The sequence below is a fragment of the Bidens hawaiensis genome, unplaced genomic scaffold, assembly GCF_021521415.1.
Source record: "Bidens hawaiensis isolate Kalapana, Puna unplaced genomic scaffold, B.hawaiensis_p1.1 tig00020911_1, whole genome shotgun sequence".
Lineage (NCBI taxonomy): Eukaryota > Viridiplantae > Streptophyta > Magnoliopsida > Asterales > Asteraceae > Bidens > Bidens hawaiensis.
Window position 1 is genome coordinate 322,867 of NW_027493227.1, and position 18,242 is coordinate 341,108.

Here is an 18,242-nt window from a genome sequence, read left to right on the forward strand (position 1 = left end):
AAGAGTTGTCGTCTATGTAGGGGTTTCAACTGGATACATGTTTAAGACACGATCAGACATGTTACTTAACGAACTTAACTACATGAGGTAAAGATCAAAGAAACATCTTTCGCGCTTGTAGATAAAGAAGTAGACATCACAATATTATTATTCATGAAATAGCTAAACATGAAGCAAAAAGAAATAAGTTAACACTTGAATACTTAAGGTTTAGGTAGGTTCATAAGAAAGAAATAAAACTCCTCCTCTAGCTTTTTTATTGTTTTAGCAGCGAGGTCTTCTGGCACCATTACTTTATAGACGGTATCTTGCGACTTGGGTAGCAAGTAAGCTTTCAATTCCGGAACAAGCTCTAACAAATCCATCAACGACCCGCACGGGCGTTCAAACACTTCTGGATTGCGAAAAGCTACAAGATCTAGCTTCAAACGCTTCAACTTGGGAAAAGGTGGCGAAGATTCATTCAACGGAAACAGCGTGAGTATATGGACAACAGGCGAGAACAGAGTAAGCGATCTGGCATTGCGTAAGGGTTTAAACAACATCAGAAGATCATCAAACATCGTCTTTTCTTTCTCTTGGCGGCAATAACCATTGTAGTCGATGACCACCGTCTCAAGAATAGGGAGATTGCCCGTCAACTTCGGGATATCACTCCCCTGCCACTCGAAATATTTAAGTTTCGGAGTCATGAATTTACAGCGACGGACAGACTGCTTGTAGTAGTACAAGATAGTAAATTCGGAAAGTTGAGGGGCGTGTACATTCAAAGCATTGCCCTCGGTTGTAAGCGAACAAAAGTGCAATTTTAACTTTTCAAGCACGGGAAACCGTGAGAACGAATCAAGATCATTAATAGTAACCCCTTTGAGATATAAATTGGTGAGACTCTTAAACGATGTTAACGATCTTGGTTCCAAAAACGTGCAGTTGTTCCGCTTGTAAATTTCAAGCTTGTTAGTGAATCCGATGACCCGGTCGGGGTCGGCCAGGTCCTGATTTCTCGGATGTTTGCTTCTAGTTCTTGGACACCGTGTGAAAACGCGTAATCGAAAACTGTTTGTAAAAGCTCGTCACCGCACTCTCCGTCATGTTTAAAGGTTAACTTATCCAACTTCACGTCTTTACGACGACGATCTAAAACCTTGAAGGCAAAGTCATCTAAGCCACAGGAAGTGAAATTGAGAACCGGAATACGAGTCCATGTAGAGACCCATGATTTCGATAACACCGATGATTGAACAGCTTGTCTGGCGTCAAGATAAGAAAGAATGTGAAGCTGCAAGGATTCTGGCAATCCTGATAGCCTGTCCAATGTTTCTTCTTCTTCTTCTTCACGTAACCTTTTAACCGCCATGTCTCTTATCTGCACGCAGTGTACTAGAGTAATTATGTTAACAATATAACTTTTGTACTATAGTAATTATTATTATTATTATTATTATTATTATTATTATTATTATAGCATAACTAGTATAACCCGAAGTAATACGAGTCAACTACTGCCTTAACTTAACAATCAAGCATAAGATCAAACAACACATATGCAACAACAGCAGCAGTTTATTCAATTGACTAACTAACTAATTCAAATTGCTCCTACAGAGATTACATATATATGGTGTATGTATATAAATCGATCTAGAGATGAATAAACCCTATATAATTAAATCAAATCCAACATGTACTTACCGGCCGGTGGCGATGCTGATTAATTTTAGTTATTATCGAAAGGATTCTTACAATTGTAGCGTTTGATTCAACAACCGGTGTATGGCTTCGCTATTTATCAAGTTTGCTTGGGCTTCCTGGTATTATTATTATTAAGGAAAAAATTACTAAATATATATAAATAGAAATTTTGGTGATGTTATAACACGATTGGTCCACTTGGTAGTGTGCCATTGGACCAAGTGTTTTATATATTTTTTTGTTTCGTCTTTTGTTTTAAATTTAATAATTATATTTCTAATGAGTTTTTATGTTTTTTATACGTGTTATTTTAGTTTCGAAACCGACATACCATAATGAACATTACAGAAACTGACATAATATACGTAGACTTACCGCATTTTGTTTTAGTTCCAGTACCGTAACGAACACAGCGAATACTGACCGAATGTCAATTCTTTTTTTCTCGGTTTCGTAACGAACGTGAAAAAAACCAACTAATTTACATAGACTCACCGTCAGGGATCAACAACACTAGGGTTCTACCAATGCTAGACTTTTACCGACCGACGCCACCTCATTGGCTCATCTCAATTTTTATAACTTTTTTGTTTTGGTTCCCGTACAATAACACACATAACATAAACCGACAGAATTCATGTCAATTTACCGCCTCAACACTTAAGACCAGTAACGCTTGTGTTTTACCAACGTCCGGATTTACCGACCTGCCCGGCGCAACGGGGTAATAATCTAGTTAACATACAAATAAAATTAACTTATTTGTTGTGTTCATTATAAAAGTGTATACTTATTTTGTTAGTAACGGTATAAGTTAGAGGTGCACAAATCGATTAACCGGTCAGTTCTTTTTTACGGAAATTAACTGGTTAGACTGGTTTTACAGGTCGGGTAGTAAATGGTTTTTGATAATGGCTCACTTTTTTGATAATCAAAAGACGAATAAAAATAAAATTCATGGGAGGATTTTAGTTGTGAAGCTTGGATAGAAATGTTGAGTGGGTCGGATTGGGTTCTTTAATTAGATTCAAGTTTAATCCTCATTTATGGCACTTTGATTGAATATTGGTAATGAATAATTTGAGTTAGGCCTTGCGAAGTCATCAGTCTGAATCTCAAGCCCACACGGGCTAAGAATTCTTGAGATTTGATACGTGGAAGTTTGGGTGAACATTAGATAGCTCTTGCGGGCAACTCTACTAACTCTTTTAACGATCTTGAATGGACCAACAAATCGAGGAGATAGTTTGCCTCTTTTACCAAACCGAACTACCCCTTTCCAAGGGGATGCTATGAGGAGAACTTGATCACTAACGCTGAATTCGAGAAGCTTTGTCGTCTATTGACATGACTCTTTTGATGGCTACGAGCAGCAAGAGATTTTGACGAATAAGGACAATGCGATTGGTGGTTTCCTAACCAAGGTCGGGACCGGTAATTTGTATCTCTCCAATTTCGTTCCAACAAATCGGGGGCCATAATGGTTCTTATTTTTGCCACCTCATCCTCAGTCATCCCTGGGTGGCATTGGGCTAATATTACTGTGATGGAGGCCCAAACTATTTGTTCCCCATATTTATGCAAATATAGCCTAGGAGGTGGAGATATGAAAGATCTTACTTGTGGTCTATAATTAAGGGTGCTATGAAGGACCGATGTATGAAAGTAAAATGTACTTATGTTTTTATTTGGGTTAAAAATAGGGGCATGAACACTAGTCCTTCTTGGGAAGTTTAGGAGGTGTTTGAGATTCCTTATTTTAGGTATATAAGGGCCTTTTTGGGATAAGTTGAAAATGTCTTATGACTTTCTGATAAGAAGTTTCTAAAAAAATGTTTGGATTAACATAAGAAAATATGTTGGTTTTTAAAAAGTGTTTGGTTTAGCTTATTGATTTAAATGACCAAAAGGACATAAGTTAGCAATGGGTGGAATGAAACTTGGAATGATGTAACGAGTATTCTAATCATATAAGGAGATAAGTTAGCAAACTCTAACTTATTAAAAACCGTTATTTTTGCCTTGTTGGTAAGGAGACATGGAAACATGGAATCCCAAAATAAGTCAAAAGGAAAGGAAAATAAGGAATCCCAAACACACCCTTAACGTGCGTTTATACTGTGATTTGGTGGTTTTGTGTTATTTCGTTGTTTTGGTGAAACTTGGTGTTTCTTGATTGTTTTGTTTGGTGGTCTGGTCCCTTGCTAGTTGGTATGTATTTATATATTGTTGTTGGTCGTTATTAAAAAAAAAACATATTCTCACCAATTTTTGTGTGCATACATGTGCTCTATGATATCATGTGGTCTATGTGCTCTAGAGTTGTACTTCCTATCTTAAAGACGTGAAAGCTTTGAAAGTGATCTGCCTTTTCTTATTGAGTAAAGTACAATTGTACTTTTATTATTTCTTTTTTTACTGTCAACAACTCAACATCATGTAAAGTGAGCAATTCAAGTTTAAATTAAACAGATTGAGTTGGGATTCAACTAAAGATGCTTTTATATTTTTTATTTTTTCAAAGAGTCCATAAATATTATAAGAGAAACAGGACCTAGAAACTACAATGTGAGTTACAACGGAAAATTTAAGAAGTTAAATTTGTACCAAGTCTGAAGTCTCTCAACCCAAGTTTGCTCTCTTATTTCTATTTTATCACCCAGAGAAACAACAAAGCTTTATATCTTCTAACAACTTTGAGGCCAAGCACTCTTTATGTTTGAAAATTTTCTCGTTTCCTGCTTTCCAAATTAACCACAATGACACCGCCAAAATTGCCTAGATAACCTTACCTTTTTTCTTTTGATACTTTGTTTTACATGTAGTTCGAAAAACGATTGTATCGAATCAATTGGACTGTTAATAGGAAGTTTCACCCAAGAAAGGACTAATGATCTAGTTACCCTCTAGTAGTGACAATTAATCGGAATCCAACTGTCAAAATTGACAATCGTTTCTCCTTATGCTATGTGTAGTGAAGGGCTACAAATGGAGGCGAATTGCGACATGTGGCGCCCAGTTAGCAAGGGGTGAGAATTTGTTTTTGGGGTGCAATGGTGTAGGGGCTACAAACTGGGCTCACAGTATCTTTTTTTATTATTTTCTTTTTATAATTAAACTAAACAAATAGAAACCAGTTTATTTAAATAATTAAATAAAAATGCAATAAAATTAAAAAGAAATACAAAAAAAATACTAATATCCATAATATTCGCGCATTTTTTCAATTCGTTGTCGTTGCAATTATGCGGCCTCTTCGTGTAACCCGGCCGCTTTGAGGGATTCGTATTCTTTACTCATTTCCGCAATTTCAACATAGCGGAAATCTTTTCTTGTTGTTTGTTGGTTTCTCTCATGGCATCGTTGAGTTCCTGGACACACTTTTCCTGTTTTCTGATGATTTCTCTCATGGTAGCGTTGAGTTCCACGTAATTCGGTTGGTTCGGGTTGTTTCTAGGATTCATTTTGCTAGATTTTTTGAAGAAGGTTTATGTTTTTATAGATATGAAATGGAGAAGAAGGATATGAAATGAAGAAGAATGTTTATGTTTATATAGATATATAAATATATTGTTTTAATTATTTTTTTTTTATTTTTGACCGTTTGACAACGGTCAAATTGCTAAAATATTATTATTTTTAAACAACTTTGGGCGACAATAACCCTCCGCCCCCGTCCCTTTTGACCCAAAAGTCGCCCGGGGGGAGGGGGGGTGTTCCAAAACCTCTCGCCCCTTTTCGCCCCTCCTTCTTGCCCCACTACGTATTGCCTTATTAGTTATTATCAAGCTACTATTGTAGATGTTTTTAAATTGGGTATTATAATATGATGTATACTTGTAAAACACACATATGAATATCCAAAGGTTGATAACCAAAACATGAGTGCACGGTAAAAGGCCTCGTAGCAAACCATTTTTCTCTTTATTTATCTTTTATTTGGATAATGTTACGTTTTATTTTCTATAGTTTGTATCTATCCCCCTAGCCTATACAAGGTACCTTTGTTATCATGCTAAAATATCTTCAAAGTGAAAGGAACATGGGATAATAGCCATTAAATTGCCATACAAGTGCATGAAACTAAGCCAAAAGGAACGTAGGATCATGGATCAACTAATGAAAACTAAACTCCTAATAAAACGTAAATTTTTTTTTAATGACCAACTAAGTAATGCCAAGTACTTCGTACGCGTTCCCCATTGGCTAAAGGTAGCTTGAGCCGGCCACGAGTCCGGACAAACGGAGCCCCTAGCGGTCCACCTATTGAGGGATTCCCCGGATAAAACCCGACCCCCACGCCTGCCAAACGGCACGACAACGAGAAGCCGGTAAAATCAGATGAGATCATGACTCGAACCTTAGCAAGTCAAGGTCACCCCTCATATCTCCCAACTTATATTTAAAACGCATAAATTTCGTCTTTTAATTGTAAGGTCATCCCTCATATCTCAAAACTTATATTTTAAAGCGCATAAATTTCGTCTTTTAATTGTAAGGTCATCCCTCATATCTCAAAACTTATATTTAAAACGCAAAAATTTCGTATGGACTCGAACTATATATTTAAAACGCAGAAAATAAAAAAGAAATGGAAAACGTGGTTTGCACTTTAATTGTTCTTTATGGGTCGGGTCAAGTGTTTCGGATCGTATAAGTTAATATGTATTTTTAAGGTTTAAACTTAATTACCCAACTCGTTTAAGTCTATTTTTATACAAAAAAAAATTTCACAGCTCAAATCATAACCTGATAACCAAGTAAGCTCTTATTTAAAAATTTAATCGTTTAAACTTAACAATATATTTTTTTACTTAAAACCCAAAAAATATTTCGTATTCGGCCCAAAAATTTTAACAGTTTATATGCATCATTTGTTTAGAAGCACATTGATGGATTGGAAGCCGTACCTTCAACAAAAGCACATTCTATTAGCCAAAAGAAGAACAAATACTATGTTTCTAACACTTAAATCTTTTTCTCATTTCCGTCCGGTATTTATTATTCTGATGACATGTTGGGTTGGAGTAAAAACGATAACCACCAAAATATAATTATCACATATCAAAAGTTGTTTACGTTTGAAGATCTATATGTAGGCGAAATCCTCAGTTAGGTTTGATTGCAATTTTTATTGTTACTATATTAATTGGCACTTATATCATGTTACATACAGTCTATCAAACCTATTAATTCACTAACTTTTTGTTGACATATTTTCCTACATGTTTCAGGTATCATGCTTATGGAAACAAAATTCAATTAGGATTTTGCCCGGAAACTAACAAGATTTAGAATAACTACTTCTTTCGGTACCTGTTTGTTTGTTTGTTTGATATTATTTCGTGTTTTTAAACAATGTACCAACAATTATGCAATAAGATTAAGTGTCTTTATACGGGGTTCTTTGATACAATCAAGAGGCCACGCGTGACATTATTGCTTATATTGTGCGTGTTTCAAACCCGCTGAGCACGGGTGTCAGCGACTCGGGGACGATCAACAACTTTGCATCCAACTTATCATGGACAACATCGAAAGCTAGCACCCTTGTACAAGTAATTGAAGAATCAAGGTTGGTTAAAGAGGATTTTAACAAGAATTATTTGAGATAATTGATTTTTAATCGAACAATAAGTAAATCAAATATATCAACAATGACATAAACAGAATAGATAGCTCTGACAACTTATGAGAAACTTAAATGATGTGGGAAACAACTACCTAGGTCTAGAATCCTACCCACAACTCACAACTCATAACTCTATGACTAAAACCTACCTATCGAGAAATCTTAAGGGATGTGTAAATCATCAATTACTAGTTTGGATCCCCTCCTGGTCTCATCTCACTATGGAATGCTAAGGTACTCAGTTGACTCGCTCACCTCCCGGCCTCGCTAATCACAACACACCCTAACGTGCGAAGGAGTAATCTAAGGTTATTATATAAACAAAATATAATAGACAAAAAGTAATCAAGGTTTCAATAACATTACAAATTTAATATATATCATACCTAAAGTCGTTTTTTGCGAGTCTTTTTTGAAATCTTTCCATTATATCATATGTCGGTACATTTTGAATCAACTATGTTTCGATATAACAAATGCAACTATAGTTTAGATTTCGCATCACCCATCTGATTACGCAAAATCAAACATGAAAAACTGGATTGTCAAAAAACATTTTTCAACAATTGCGCTTGCGACGAGTAATACGAAGCTAGTGTCAATAAGCGAAACACCAATTTAAAGGTACAGTGCTTGTTTGTTTCAACCATGGATTTTACAAGATCTAATAACTCATTCAAGTTGTGTAAATGTGTTTATTAACAAAATGGCCTATTTAAAAATAAGTTAGCTTCTTAATTTAAAACGACAAGATCTAACGATTGATTTTTACGATATAAATCTCATGTGTTTCCACTTTTGACAAAGATGGGAATGGTGGTTTTTTTTCTTTTTACGGGTTTACTACCACTTTTACCTTTTTAATTATTTGACCACCAAAATTTTATTATATACTGTTCTTAAAGTTTTATTATATACGTACAATTTTACCATCACTTTTATCTTTTAGAAGCTTCTCAAAGTGAAATAAACTTAATTTACAAATAACACGTATTTATTTTTTTATATGTATGGATCAACTTAATCGTGCCCAATGGTTCACACATTGTAATATTATGATCCTAAAATTTATGAATCACGTTTTTAAAAAAGATTGGTTTTGTAATAAAAAAGAGTTTAGAAAAAGATAGGTTTTGTAATACAAAAGAGTTAGTAGTGTGGATTATTATATGTTTGGTTTTTAATTTGAATGTAATTTTTTAAAAACGTGTCTTACCACTCTAACCGTCATTTTACCCATCACATCATTTCTTTTATAATTTCATACACGTTTTCCAATCTACGAACCCATAATATTTTGAGAAAATTCAAAAGTGTGTTATTTAGAAGAGAGATTTATATTTTTCTCATTATAAATAAAAAACCTTTAAAAATGTCTCACGTTTTTAAAACATGTTAGTCTTCAACTTGTCTTTAGCTTATTAATTACTGTTTTTTTGTTAGTATTATATTATTATATTTAATTTTACTCATATTTGTTTTTTTTTTAATAACATTTAATGTATAAAAGTCTTATAAAGTTCATGTGCTCGGGTTCGGAAAACCGGAACCAGGAATTTACATGTATGGACGGAATTCACACCGACCGCACGAGTATTAAGTGGTCGATTGTTGTTTATTTTGGTCAGGATTATTTGAGTCAGAGATGTCGGGTGAATTGACCAAAACCGAGCGTAGGAATGAAATCCTATATGTTTACATAATTTGAAAAAGTGAGAGAATGAAGTAATACAATGTTTAGCTTAAATAATTTTTCCCGATTTTTTCACCACTGATGAGTTGATTGCTGCTGAGGCTTTGTTGCTCTTAGCAATACCCAGGTGAAGGTAGTGAAGGTTCTTTTACATAAATATAAATAGATGATACAAACTAAAACTTTTGTATGATATTAGTATTGTTTTGTCCTTGTGTAAATGTTTTGTTTAGAATGATATAATCAAAGGTGTGCAATTTGGAACATTGATTGTGTAAAAATTTGCATCGTCTAGGTGTAAATATGTTTGCAAGTCAACCCAACGCCAGATTGACTTTTTGTCACTGATCTTAGCTATTATTGACTTTGGACTCTGACTTTGTTTTGGGTGACTGCTTTTGGTCGAATTCTGTTACGGTCATAATAATACAAGGACTATAGTTGTAACTAGTAATCGCATAAGGGTATAAGTGTAAATATGTTAACAAGCTGCGTAATTCAAATACGCCGCTTTCCACTTGTCTTCTCGGACATACTCGTCACAAATTTAGGAATGTTAAAATTAGGAAGCAATTTCCAACAAGGACCTGTTAACACGACATGGAGTTAAACAAGTTTGGGTTGGCTTAACAGGTTCCGTGTTTGAAACAACGACTTAGAAGCAAATTATGATATTGTAATTATTATATAACCATCAACTGTTTAGAAGTAAATTATGATATGTTACAGTCAGATCACATATGTATATTTAAATGAAAATAAAAAAAAATAAAAAAAAATAGCAATCTTTTAGCCAAAATTGATTCAATTTCACAATTTCCGCTGTTAAAATCTTCATGACAGATAATGGTCAAACTTTTGACTTAACACCCGAGTCTAGCTCATTTGCAAAAGCTAAAGTTGACCGAAGCAGCATCTGTGATGTGCTTGACATGAATGACATCATAGGAATTGGTTTCTTCGAAGAACTCGTTTTATCTGCTAAAAAGTCAGCTTTGGCCTCGTTGACCACACTCACCGTTGGACCGGAACGCAAACCCTCACCCACCGCATCGCTTATCCGAGGCTTTTCAACTCGGTTGCTGATTCTGAACGAAGATCCACAATTTGAGTCGTCCAAACCAGGTTTTTTACCAAACGACAGAAAATTAATACCACGAGGGACTACGGTGGGCGTTTTGGTAATTTGACTAATTTCTTCAGAATCATGTACCACCGGGGGGCCTTTCGTTTTCTCTTCAGAATCTTGAACTTGCGGGGGCATTTTGGTAATTTCCTTGGCCTCAGAAACTACCTTCGGAGATGAGCTGGATTCTAAACCAGTTTTTTTACCAAACGAAAGAAAGTTTATACCACGAGGAACAACAATGGGCGTTTTGGTCATTTTTTCAGAATCATGTATCACTGCGGGCCCTTTTGGTTTTTCTTTCGAATCTTGATTTAGCAGGGGCATTTTGGTAATTTCCTTGACCACAGAATCTACCTTTGGTGTAACATCAACAAATTTGGGTACTAAGCATGATTTTGTTTCTACTTTTTTAGAACCCGAATTTGAAGGCGTTTTTTGTTCTGGCTTTGACTTGTTTGACTCATTTAAGGAGTCTTCACTCGGTAGTACCTGAAATTGATAACAAAAGAGCATTAACTCGATATACATCCTTCTGAAAATTGACTTTCATAGTATTATTCTTCAAAATAACATATTTACGCTTCTAATACACGATTACGAATTTCACGGTGAATAAAATTTATTCATTTTTGCTTATTCAATGAATCAGATTGTTACAAATGACCAACTTTTATTTATTTACTATAAAATGGATCAAATATGATAATTTACTGTTTTGAAATAGTAAATATGTTATATGATATTATGAAATTTAGAATGATACATATAAGTTATAACAAACTTTTTAAGGAAAATAATGAATTTTACTTTTATTAGTTACCTCATGCGAAAACATACAATCTGAACCTCGATTGCACGACCCTTGTGTTTGATAATTATTGCATGGATATTTGGAGAGATCGTGATCGTATGGGCAATCATCACCTTTCATGCACGCGTGTCGAGCAAAATGACAACATGCCTGCAAAATCAATCACAAAAACAGGTTATTTTCTCACAGATACTAAGATAAGATATTTGTTAACAAGTCAAAACGCGTTTCGGTTAATACCTTGGATTTTGTCAAGGGGATCGTATCATGTGAGAATTTACACTTCTCGCCCTGTAATTAATAAATAGATTTGTAATTAATATAAGTATCAGATAAATAAATATTAATTATGAAAATGAAGAAGAAAATAATTAAATTATAAGTTAACCTCATGGCATCTTCCGTTCATATAGTGACGACAATAAGTTATTTTTTTCTCTTTAATCACCGGTTGAAGTGTCAATCTCTTGATGCCAAGTTTTCTGTTCTTTTCAGCTCGTTTAAGTCTATCCTTCTTCTGAAAAACATTAAAATGGTGACAAGTTTAGTTGGATTAATTCATATAATGGGGAATAAACTTAACCGATAAAACCAAAATAGGCATACATCAAAAGGGATAAATATAATTAACTTTCCCATTTTACCCCCATTATTCAATCTTGGAAGTTTTCCAAGTCATGGTATCATAGATGCATTAAGAGTAAAAGTGCCATTATTTATATATATATAACAAAAAACTGCCATAAACATTAATACCAGTTATATATTATTCTCATGAGATGAATAACAAAAGTAACGCAAAACAAGTGGTTAGGCACGTGTACCTACAAATCGAAGGTGGCGGTTTCGAATACCGGCTTAGAAGAATTTGTGTTCTTTTTTTGTCACTTTATTAATGAGGATTGATTTTTTTCTTTTATGATGATTGAATATATTTTACATATAATTATGTGTAAAAAATTAACTTTATATTTTTTCCGCATATAAAACATCAGATACATCATCTTTATTATTATATGTTTTAACAATTGTGCTTTTTTTCTTGTGGACAATAAATATAGAAATAAAAGAGCAGAAATGATGTTGAAACCAGCAATATGAATACATAGATTAAGTTCATTTTTAAATAAACTTCAATAAATTCATACTTATATTAAAGCGAACCTTTTTCTTTGCTTTTCGTTCCTGGGTCAAAACTCGCTTCGTTTTCTTTTCATTAAGCGAATCCTGTTTGGAAAAAAATCAGTTACTTAAGTACTTAACCGATGACAACCAACTAGAAAAAGAACAACGTAAAAAATGCAAAATGAATGAAAATTAGTACCTTGTTTGTAGTAGCATCAACAACTTCTTGAAAAGCATTCTCACCGAGCAATGCTACATTTTTATGACAGGTTGTCGGGTCAACAGACGTCTTTAACTTTTTGTTTCTACTCTCTTCTTCAGTACAAGATCCCTGCCTCTTTCTAGTATTTTGGGCACCATTATCCTGTCATGCACGGATATAGAAGCCGAAAATAACCATGTCAAACAGGGTATCTAGTAATCATGTAATATGTTTTTAATAAAATATTGTTGTCGCAATAGTTATCAAGAAGCTGATACCAGCAGACTCTGTTAATTATTACGAACGAACCAAATAATATAAAATAATTAAACAAAGTAATCATATGATAGCTTACAGCCCTAGAGCTCTATTTATTAAAATACTTGCAGGATGCATAACTTGTTTGGTTGTTCCCTAAGTTTATTCAAAATCAAATACTTACCGGAATAAAAAACCTATCTAATAATAAAATAATATCTGTCATAATAGTTATCACAACTAGTTTGTAACTATCAAACGTCCCAAATCAAAAGAAAAAAAAACATATTATTGCTGAAACAGCGTTATTTTAGTAAATCAAACTTGACACATTAATTATTTGAAAAAAAAAACAGATAAAGAATTTGGAAAAAAGTGTTTCGGGTCAACCCAACCGAAAGTCAAACCATATTCCCATCTCTCTATGTAATGCGAAAAAAATAAAAACTTTACGGTTGAGAACTTAAATAAATTTGTTAAAAGAATCCAAACCTTCACTAGATCCCGCTTCTTGGTTGCTTGCATTACAGACTCTTGGGATTTCGCATTAACAGCTATTTCAGAATAATCCACTAAATTTCTTGTGGTTTTATTAATCACTCGCGCCTGCACACTACCATTTTCAACTGCTTCTGTAGATAACGGGATTATAATACTGTCTGATTTGGTGCCTGCAAAACCTCCCGATATTTCTCCTTCTTCAACATCGTCATTTGCGGGTATATTTTCTTGACTTTTTGCATCAAAGTTGACTGAAGGACTGGTGTTGACTTTTTGAGAAAGATCCTTCTTTGATATGTTATGATCATGTTCAGCTGGCTCAACCTGCGAATTATATGAACCGTTTTCTTGGGTTTCATCTACGTACGTTTGTTCTTGAAATAAACAATCATCAGGTGAAACATCGGTGCCCTTATCTACATGTAAAAAATAAACATTTAGTCAAATGATCGAAAAAGTGATTACTTTTACTACTACTGCATTTGACAGTGTCAAATTCAAGTTTTTGAGCCATTTTGTACAACGCGAGGCGCGTCTTTTTGCCACTTATGTGTTTTCTTTAAACCAAGGTGTTACCACCGTAACTACTCTTTACATAGGACAAGCTATAAATAACTAATTTCTACCGTTTTTTTTTGCAGATTATTTTACAAAGCATAAAACTTTGATGTGCTTGTATAATACAATCTTCTAAATGGTATTCTTACAATGCATGAGTTTATCCATTCCTGTTAATTGCAAACTAAAAAAATTCAGGGTGTTGAAATGGATATCCGAAATATCCAAAACTTATAACTGATATCTATTAACTAATAGTCTAATCATCTAAAAGAAACGTATTTCGGGTATCTAAAACATCTAAAATTTTCAAAAATCACTATCGAAATCCAAAAACTTTAGCTTTCGGTTTTGGGTTCCGATGAAAAACTCATTACCATTCAAATAATAACTTTTTGCAGTTACAAGCATAGTTGTAACAATCCCGATTAACAGCTAGTCCCTACCCCATCGCCCGATTAATCCCAAAATCACTTGTCGGATAATTCGTTTTGGGTTCCGATGAAAAACTCATTTACCATTCAAAAACTAATAACATTTTGCAGTTATAGGCAAGGTTGTAAAAATCCCGATTAGAACCCGATTAATCCCAGTTAATTCCAAATAATCCCACTTAATTGCTAGTTAATTATTATTATTATTTATGCCACTTGACCCCCTCACCTTTGAGAATTTAGTTTCGGTTTTTGGGTTCGGTTTTACCATTTGGATTTTGGGCTGAGAAAAAAAAATTTCAGGTTCTGAAATATATCCTAAAATCACTCTACGAATCCGAAAACTTGTCGGGTAATCTTCGGTTTTGGGTTCCGATGAAAAACTCATTACCATTCAAAAACTAATACTTTTGCAGTTATAGGCATGGAAATAATCATAAAAATCCTGATTAATCCCCGAACTCATTACCATTCAAAACATAATAACTTTTGCAGTTACAAGCATGGTTGTAAAAATCCCGAATAATCCCAGTTAACTCCGGTTAATCCCCGAACTCATTACCATTTAATAACTAATAATTTTGCAATTACAAGCATAGTTGTTAAAATCCCAATTAATCCCGATTAATCTCCGAACTCATGATCATTCAAAAAATAATAACTTTTTTGCAGTTACAAGCATGGTCATAAAAATCCCAATTAATCCCAGCTAAACAACCCACCCGATAATTAACCGGTAGTCCCTACCCGACCGCCCGACTAGCGCCTAGCGATTACTACAACACTGGTAACTACTTACAAGAACTTAAACCCTAAATACAATTAAATAATATTATTACAAATTGAAGCTTCAAACCTGAATAATATTGATTGCAAATTGAGAGAATATGAAGAACGGTTTCCATCGTCCGGCTTCTCACCAGCGGTCGTCGCCGGCGGCGGTTGCCGGAAATCGTTGCCGGAGGAGTCTCTGGTTGCATTCTTACTCAGTCTCCAAATGAGTTCGGAACCTGTATATATATATATATGTATGTATATGTATACATATCTTTGATATTTATTCAACTTCGACCCCTCATGTTTCAGAATTTAGTTCGGTTTTTGTTTTTTTTTCGGTTTTACCCTTTGATTTGGGTTTGATTTTTTTGGGCCGAGAAACAAAAAAAGTTGGTTTGGGTCGGTTTTGGGCTCAAGCAAAACTAGAAATCAAAATTTCTAGTTTTGAAAACCATTCGATTACGGCTGTCACGCTTTTTTTTGTTTTACCATTTGGGTTTGAAATTTTTGGGTCTAGAAAAAAAGTGGGTTTGGGCCGGTTTTTGGATCAAACTAAACCAAAAACTGAAATTTCAATTTTTGAAAACTGTTTAATTTTGGTTCCGTTTTTTTAGTTTGGTTCGGTTTCTTTTTATCTTGATATATGGGGTTGAAATTTTTGGGTTGAGAAAAAAATTTGGTGGGTCCGTTTCGTGCTCAAACTAAACCAAAAACTGAAATTTTGATTTGAAAACCTTTCATTTTTGTTTTGAGTTTGGCTCGTTTTTTTCGATCTTGTTATTTGGGATTGAAATTTTGGGGCTAAACAAAAAGTTGGCCCAATATAAAGAATTTAAGCCTAAATCTTTTTGTTAATTAGTAATTATTAATTTATTTATATACATTTGAGCTAAAATAATTGGGTTACACTAAATTCTTATTAATTACCTATATCAAAATTAAGAACAAAAATCAATAAGTTCAGTTTTCAGGTTTAATTACACACAAAATCAAAGCTGAACTGAAAGTTCAATTTGTTTAACTCCGTGTCATGTTAACGGGTCCTTGTTGGAAATTGCTTCCTAATTTTGACATTCCTTGTTTAGTCTGTGAAGACAATTATAGAGTTCGTTACGATTATAGTGTTCGTTAACATATTTACACCTAGACCCTTATGCTACTACTAGTTACAACTATAGCCCTTATACTATTATGACCGTAACAGAATTCGAATACTATATGTGACTTGTAAGTTGTAACCAATCAAGTATTGTTTGTGAAATAATCTTAAAGCTGTAACATTTAACTAAAAGTTTAAATAAAGATGTATCATTGTTCTAAAAAGGTGAAACAAAAATAAATAAATGAGAAAGAAACATAAAAATATAGAAAGTAAAATTCATAATATCATGAAACCTATGCCTTTGCAAACTCAATTGTGGCCTTCCCATCATGTGCTTTTCTAAAGAAGTGTTTGACATAGTCTGAGTAGAGAACATGCTTATAAAGTGGTTTATCTCCACTTTGAAGGACCTCCGGTAGAGGTCCAATAACATCGCTAGCCTTCGGGTTAACAAATATCGGGACTGAAATCCTGTTATGGCTTCCATTAGCACTGACACGATGCTCAACACTTTTGTACTTCCCGTTACTCATTATCTGAAGTGCATCTCCAATATTGATCACCAAAGATCCACTACTTGGACGGACGTGAATCCATTTCATAGTCTCTGTGTTTCTCACGTAAAGCCCCCCGATATCATCTTGAAATAGTATCGTTAGTGTGGATACGTCTGAATGACAACCCACACCAACAGTGAGTTCGGGGTTAGGACATTTTGGATAGTAGTTAAGATTAATCCTCTTTGACCCCATTAGCATTGATTCTTTGATTTCATCAATCTCTTTTACATTCATTCCATTCATTAGTATTTCAAGTAGCTTCTTGACAACCAATTCAGAGCTCTTTATGTATTCCAAAGCTTGATTCCTTAAAAAATAAGAGAAAAAAAATATATGACCTTAAATTTTGAACTTGATAGCTTATAATGTATTTTAGTATATGAAATACACGAATCATGTTAATTAAAAAAAACAAATTACTATATTTTTGTAGTACAATTAAAAACATAAATTCAGTAATAATTCACAATAATTCTATAATTTATGAACAAAGATGTTTTGAGGTAACCCACATGACACCACATTACCAAAAACTAGGTTAAGCAAATGGGTTGTGTAAACTTTGTAAATTGCTAAATAAGTTTATATAATTATATATTTTCTTTCACGATAAATTTAATTTATATTATAACAAGAACATCCATTATGTTTTTTTATTAGAAACTAATTGTTTAGGTTAAATAAATCATTAATAACGATAAACTAAAGAAAGATCATCATTGTATATTATATTATTACCTTGAAAGCTTGAATCAGAATTGATCTTGGCTACTAGGTATTAATTGAATGCAAAGAATGAAGATTTTGAATTAAAGAATGATTTAACGAATGCCGGCTAATAAACCCTATAAAAAATTGGGAATGGTGATTTTTTTAAAAGTTTTTAATATTACGGTTCGTCGGTTCAACGTCTAGAATCTTCGGTTTTTCCTGGAACCGCACCAGGAACCATTTAATGCAAATACTGAGAACCAAGAACTGTAAGGTAACACACTCTCACACCACTGTTTACCTGCAAACAGGAGGCCAGTGAGAAGCGGCCTCATCATCCGAGACAAAGAAGAGGCTAAGATAATCCTTCCACTCGAGTGCTTTCTCGGCTTCAGGAGTAAAGCTTGTACCATAACGAACATTATTTGTAACCGATCGTTCTTTTGAGTACTTCAACTTCTCTTCCGCCGACAACCCAAAAAATCCATGAGTTGCATCTTTGACATCCTTAAGAACATGCATAGGGACTCCATGGTTTACTATTTGAAAGAAGCCCCATTTTTGTGCTGCATTACATATTGCTTCCACTACTTTCGGATCTTCACATTTTGACATATCAATAAGCGGTATGGAGTCTAGATGTGCATCTTTGATGCTCGTATCAATCCGCTCTTGTGGAGGTTGAATGTATTCAGAAGGTAACGTCTTTAGTCCCAGTTCGGCTAAGCCTTTCACTCCATGACCTTTGTTCACCGCGAAATCAAGAATGTTAAGTGAGTTTGAGTTGCTGATTGAGATTGGTGAGGCCATGGTTAGAGTTTAGAGAAATTAATGGTTTATGAGATTCTTGATAGTTAACATTTGGTGCTATTTATAGTAAATGATGGGTATGATAATATTCATGTATTAAGACAAACAATATAAATGTGATTGTTTTGTGATAATAAAACCTTAAAAAAATTAATATATTTGTATCATGCTAATCATCCAATTTTAGAAGTGAGGGTGATCATTTGAAATAATTAATAAAAACTTCTTTCTTTTAAAAAAGGAACAA

The 18,242-nt window shown here is 33.8% G+C and overlaps 2 protein-coding genes, 1 long non-coding RNA gene and 1 pseudogene across 4 annotated transcripts; 1 reads left to right on the forward strand and 3 right to left on the reverse strand.

The window, feature by feature from the left end:
• Nucleotides 1–107: 107 nt before the first annotated feature.
• On the reverse strand, nt 108–1,719 carry LOC143562117 (putative F-box/LRR-repeat protein At5g02930; annotated as a pseudogene). The gene is made up of 2 exons (XR_013140425.1): nt 1,693–1,719; nt 108–1,366 (listed from the first exon to the last, which is right to left on the reverse strand). The product of XR_013140425.1 is annotated as a putative F-box/LRR-repeat protein At5g02930 (transcript).
• A 3,752-nt stretch (nt 1,720–5,471) lies between these two features.
• LOC143562114 (uncharacterized) lies at nt 5,472–6,284 on the forward strand. The gene is made up of 2 exons (XR_013140424.1): nt 5,472–6,128; nt 6,192–6,284. It is a non-coding gene; the product is annotated as an uncharacterized LOC143562114 (long non-coding RNA).
• Nucleotides 6,285–9,610: 3,326 nt separating this feature from the next.
• On the reverse strand, nt 9,611–15,017 carry LOC143562119 (uncharacterized). Its single transcript, XM_077050021.1, has 8 exons — nt 14,892–15,017; nt 13,035–13,459; nt 12,282–12,446; nt 12,122–12,184; nt 11,346–11,474; nt 11,198–11,248; nt 10,967–11,107; nt 9,611–10,635 (listed from the first exon to the last, which is right to left on the reverse strand). Exons 1-8 carry the CDS (start codon nt 15,013–15,015, stop codon nt 9,868–9,870), a joined length of 1,866 nt encoding a protein of 621 aa, XP_076906136.1. The 5' UTR covers nt 15,016–15,017; the 3' UTR covers nt 9,611–9,867.
• Nucleotides 15,018–16,187: 1,170 nt separating this feature from the next.
• On the reverse strand, nt 16,188–18,199 carry LOC143562126 (feruloyl CoA ortho-hydroxylase F6H1-3-like). Its single transcript, XM_077050026.1, has 2 exons — nt 17,487–18,199; nt 16,188–16,781 (listed from the first exon to the last, which is right to left on the reverse strand). Exons 1-2 carry the CDS (start codon nt 17,993–17,995, stop codon nt 16,208–16,210), a joined length of 1,083 nt encoding a protein of 360 aa, XP_076906141.1. The 5' UTR covers nt 17,996–18,199; the 3' UTR covers nt 16,188–16,207.
• Nucleotides 18,200–18,242: the final 43 nt, after the last annotated feature.

Bases quoted from the DNA above. Each gene is read 5' to 3' on its own strand.
- LOC143562119 (XM_077050021.1), bottom strand. From the start codon at position 15,015: ATGCAACCAGAGACTCCTCCGGCAACGATTTCCGGCAACCGCCGCCGG. The intron at 12,447-13,034 runs GTTTGGATTCTT...CGTGCATGACAG, and splicing joins AGAAGCGGGATCTAGTGAAG to GATAATGGTGCCCAAAATAC. The intron at 10,636-10,966 runs GTAACTAATAAA...TATCAATTTCAG, and splicing joins ATTGTATGTTTTCGCATGAG to GTACTACCGAGTGAAGACTC.
- LOC143562126 (XM_077050026.1), bottom strand. From the start codon at position 17,995: ATGGCCTCACCAATCTCAATCAGCAACTCAAACTCACTTAACATTCTT. The intron at 16,782-17,486 runs GTAAACAGTGGT...TTATTTTTTAAG, and splicing joins CACTGGCCTCCTGTTTGCAG to GAATCAAGCTTTGGAATACA.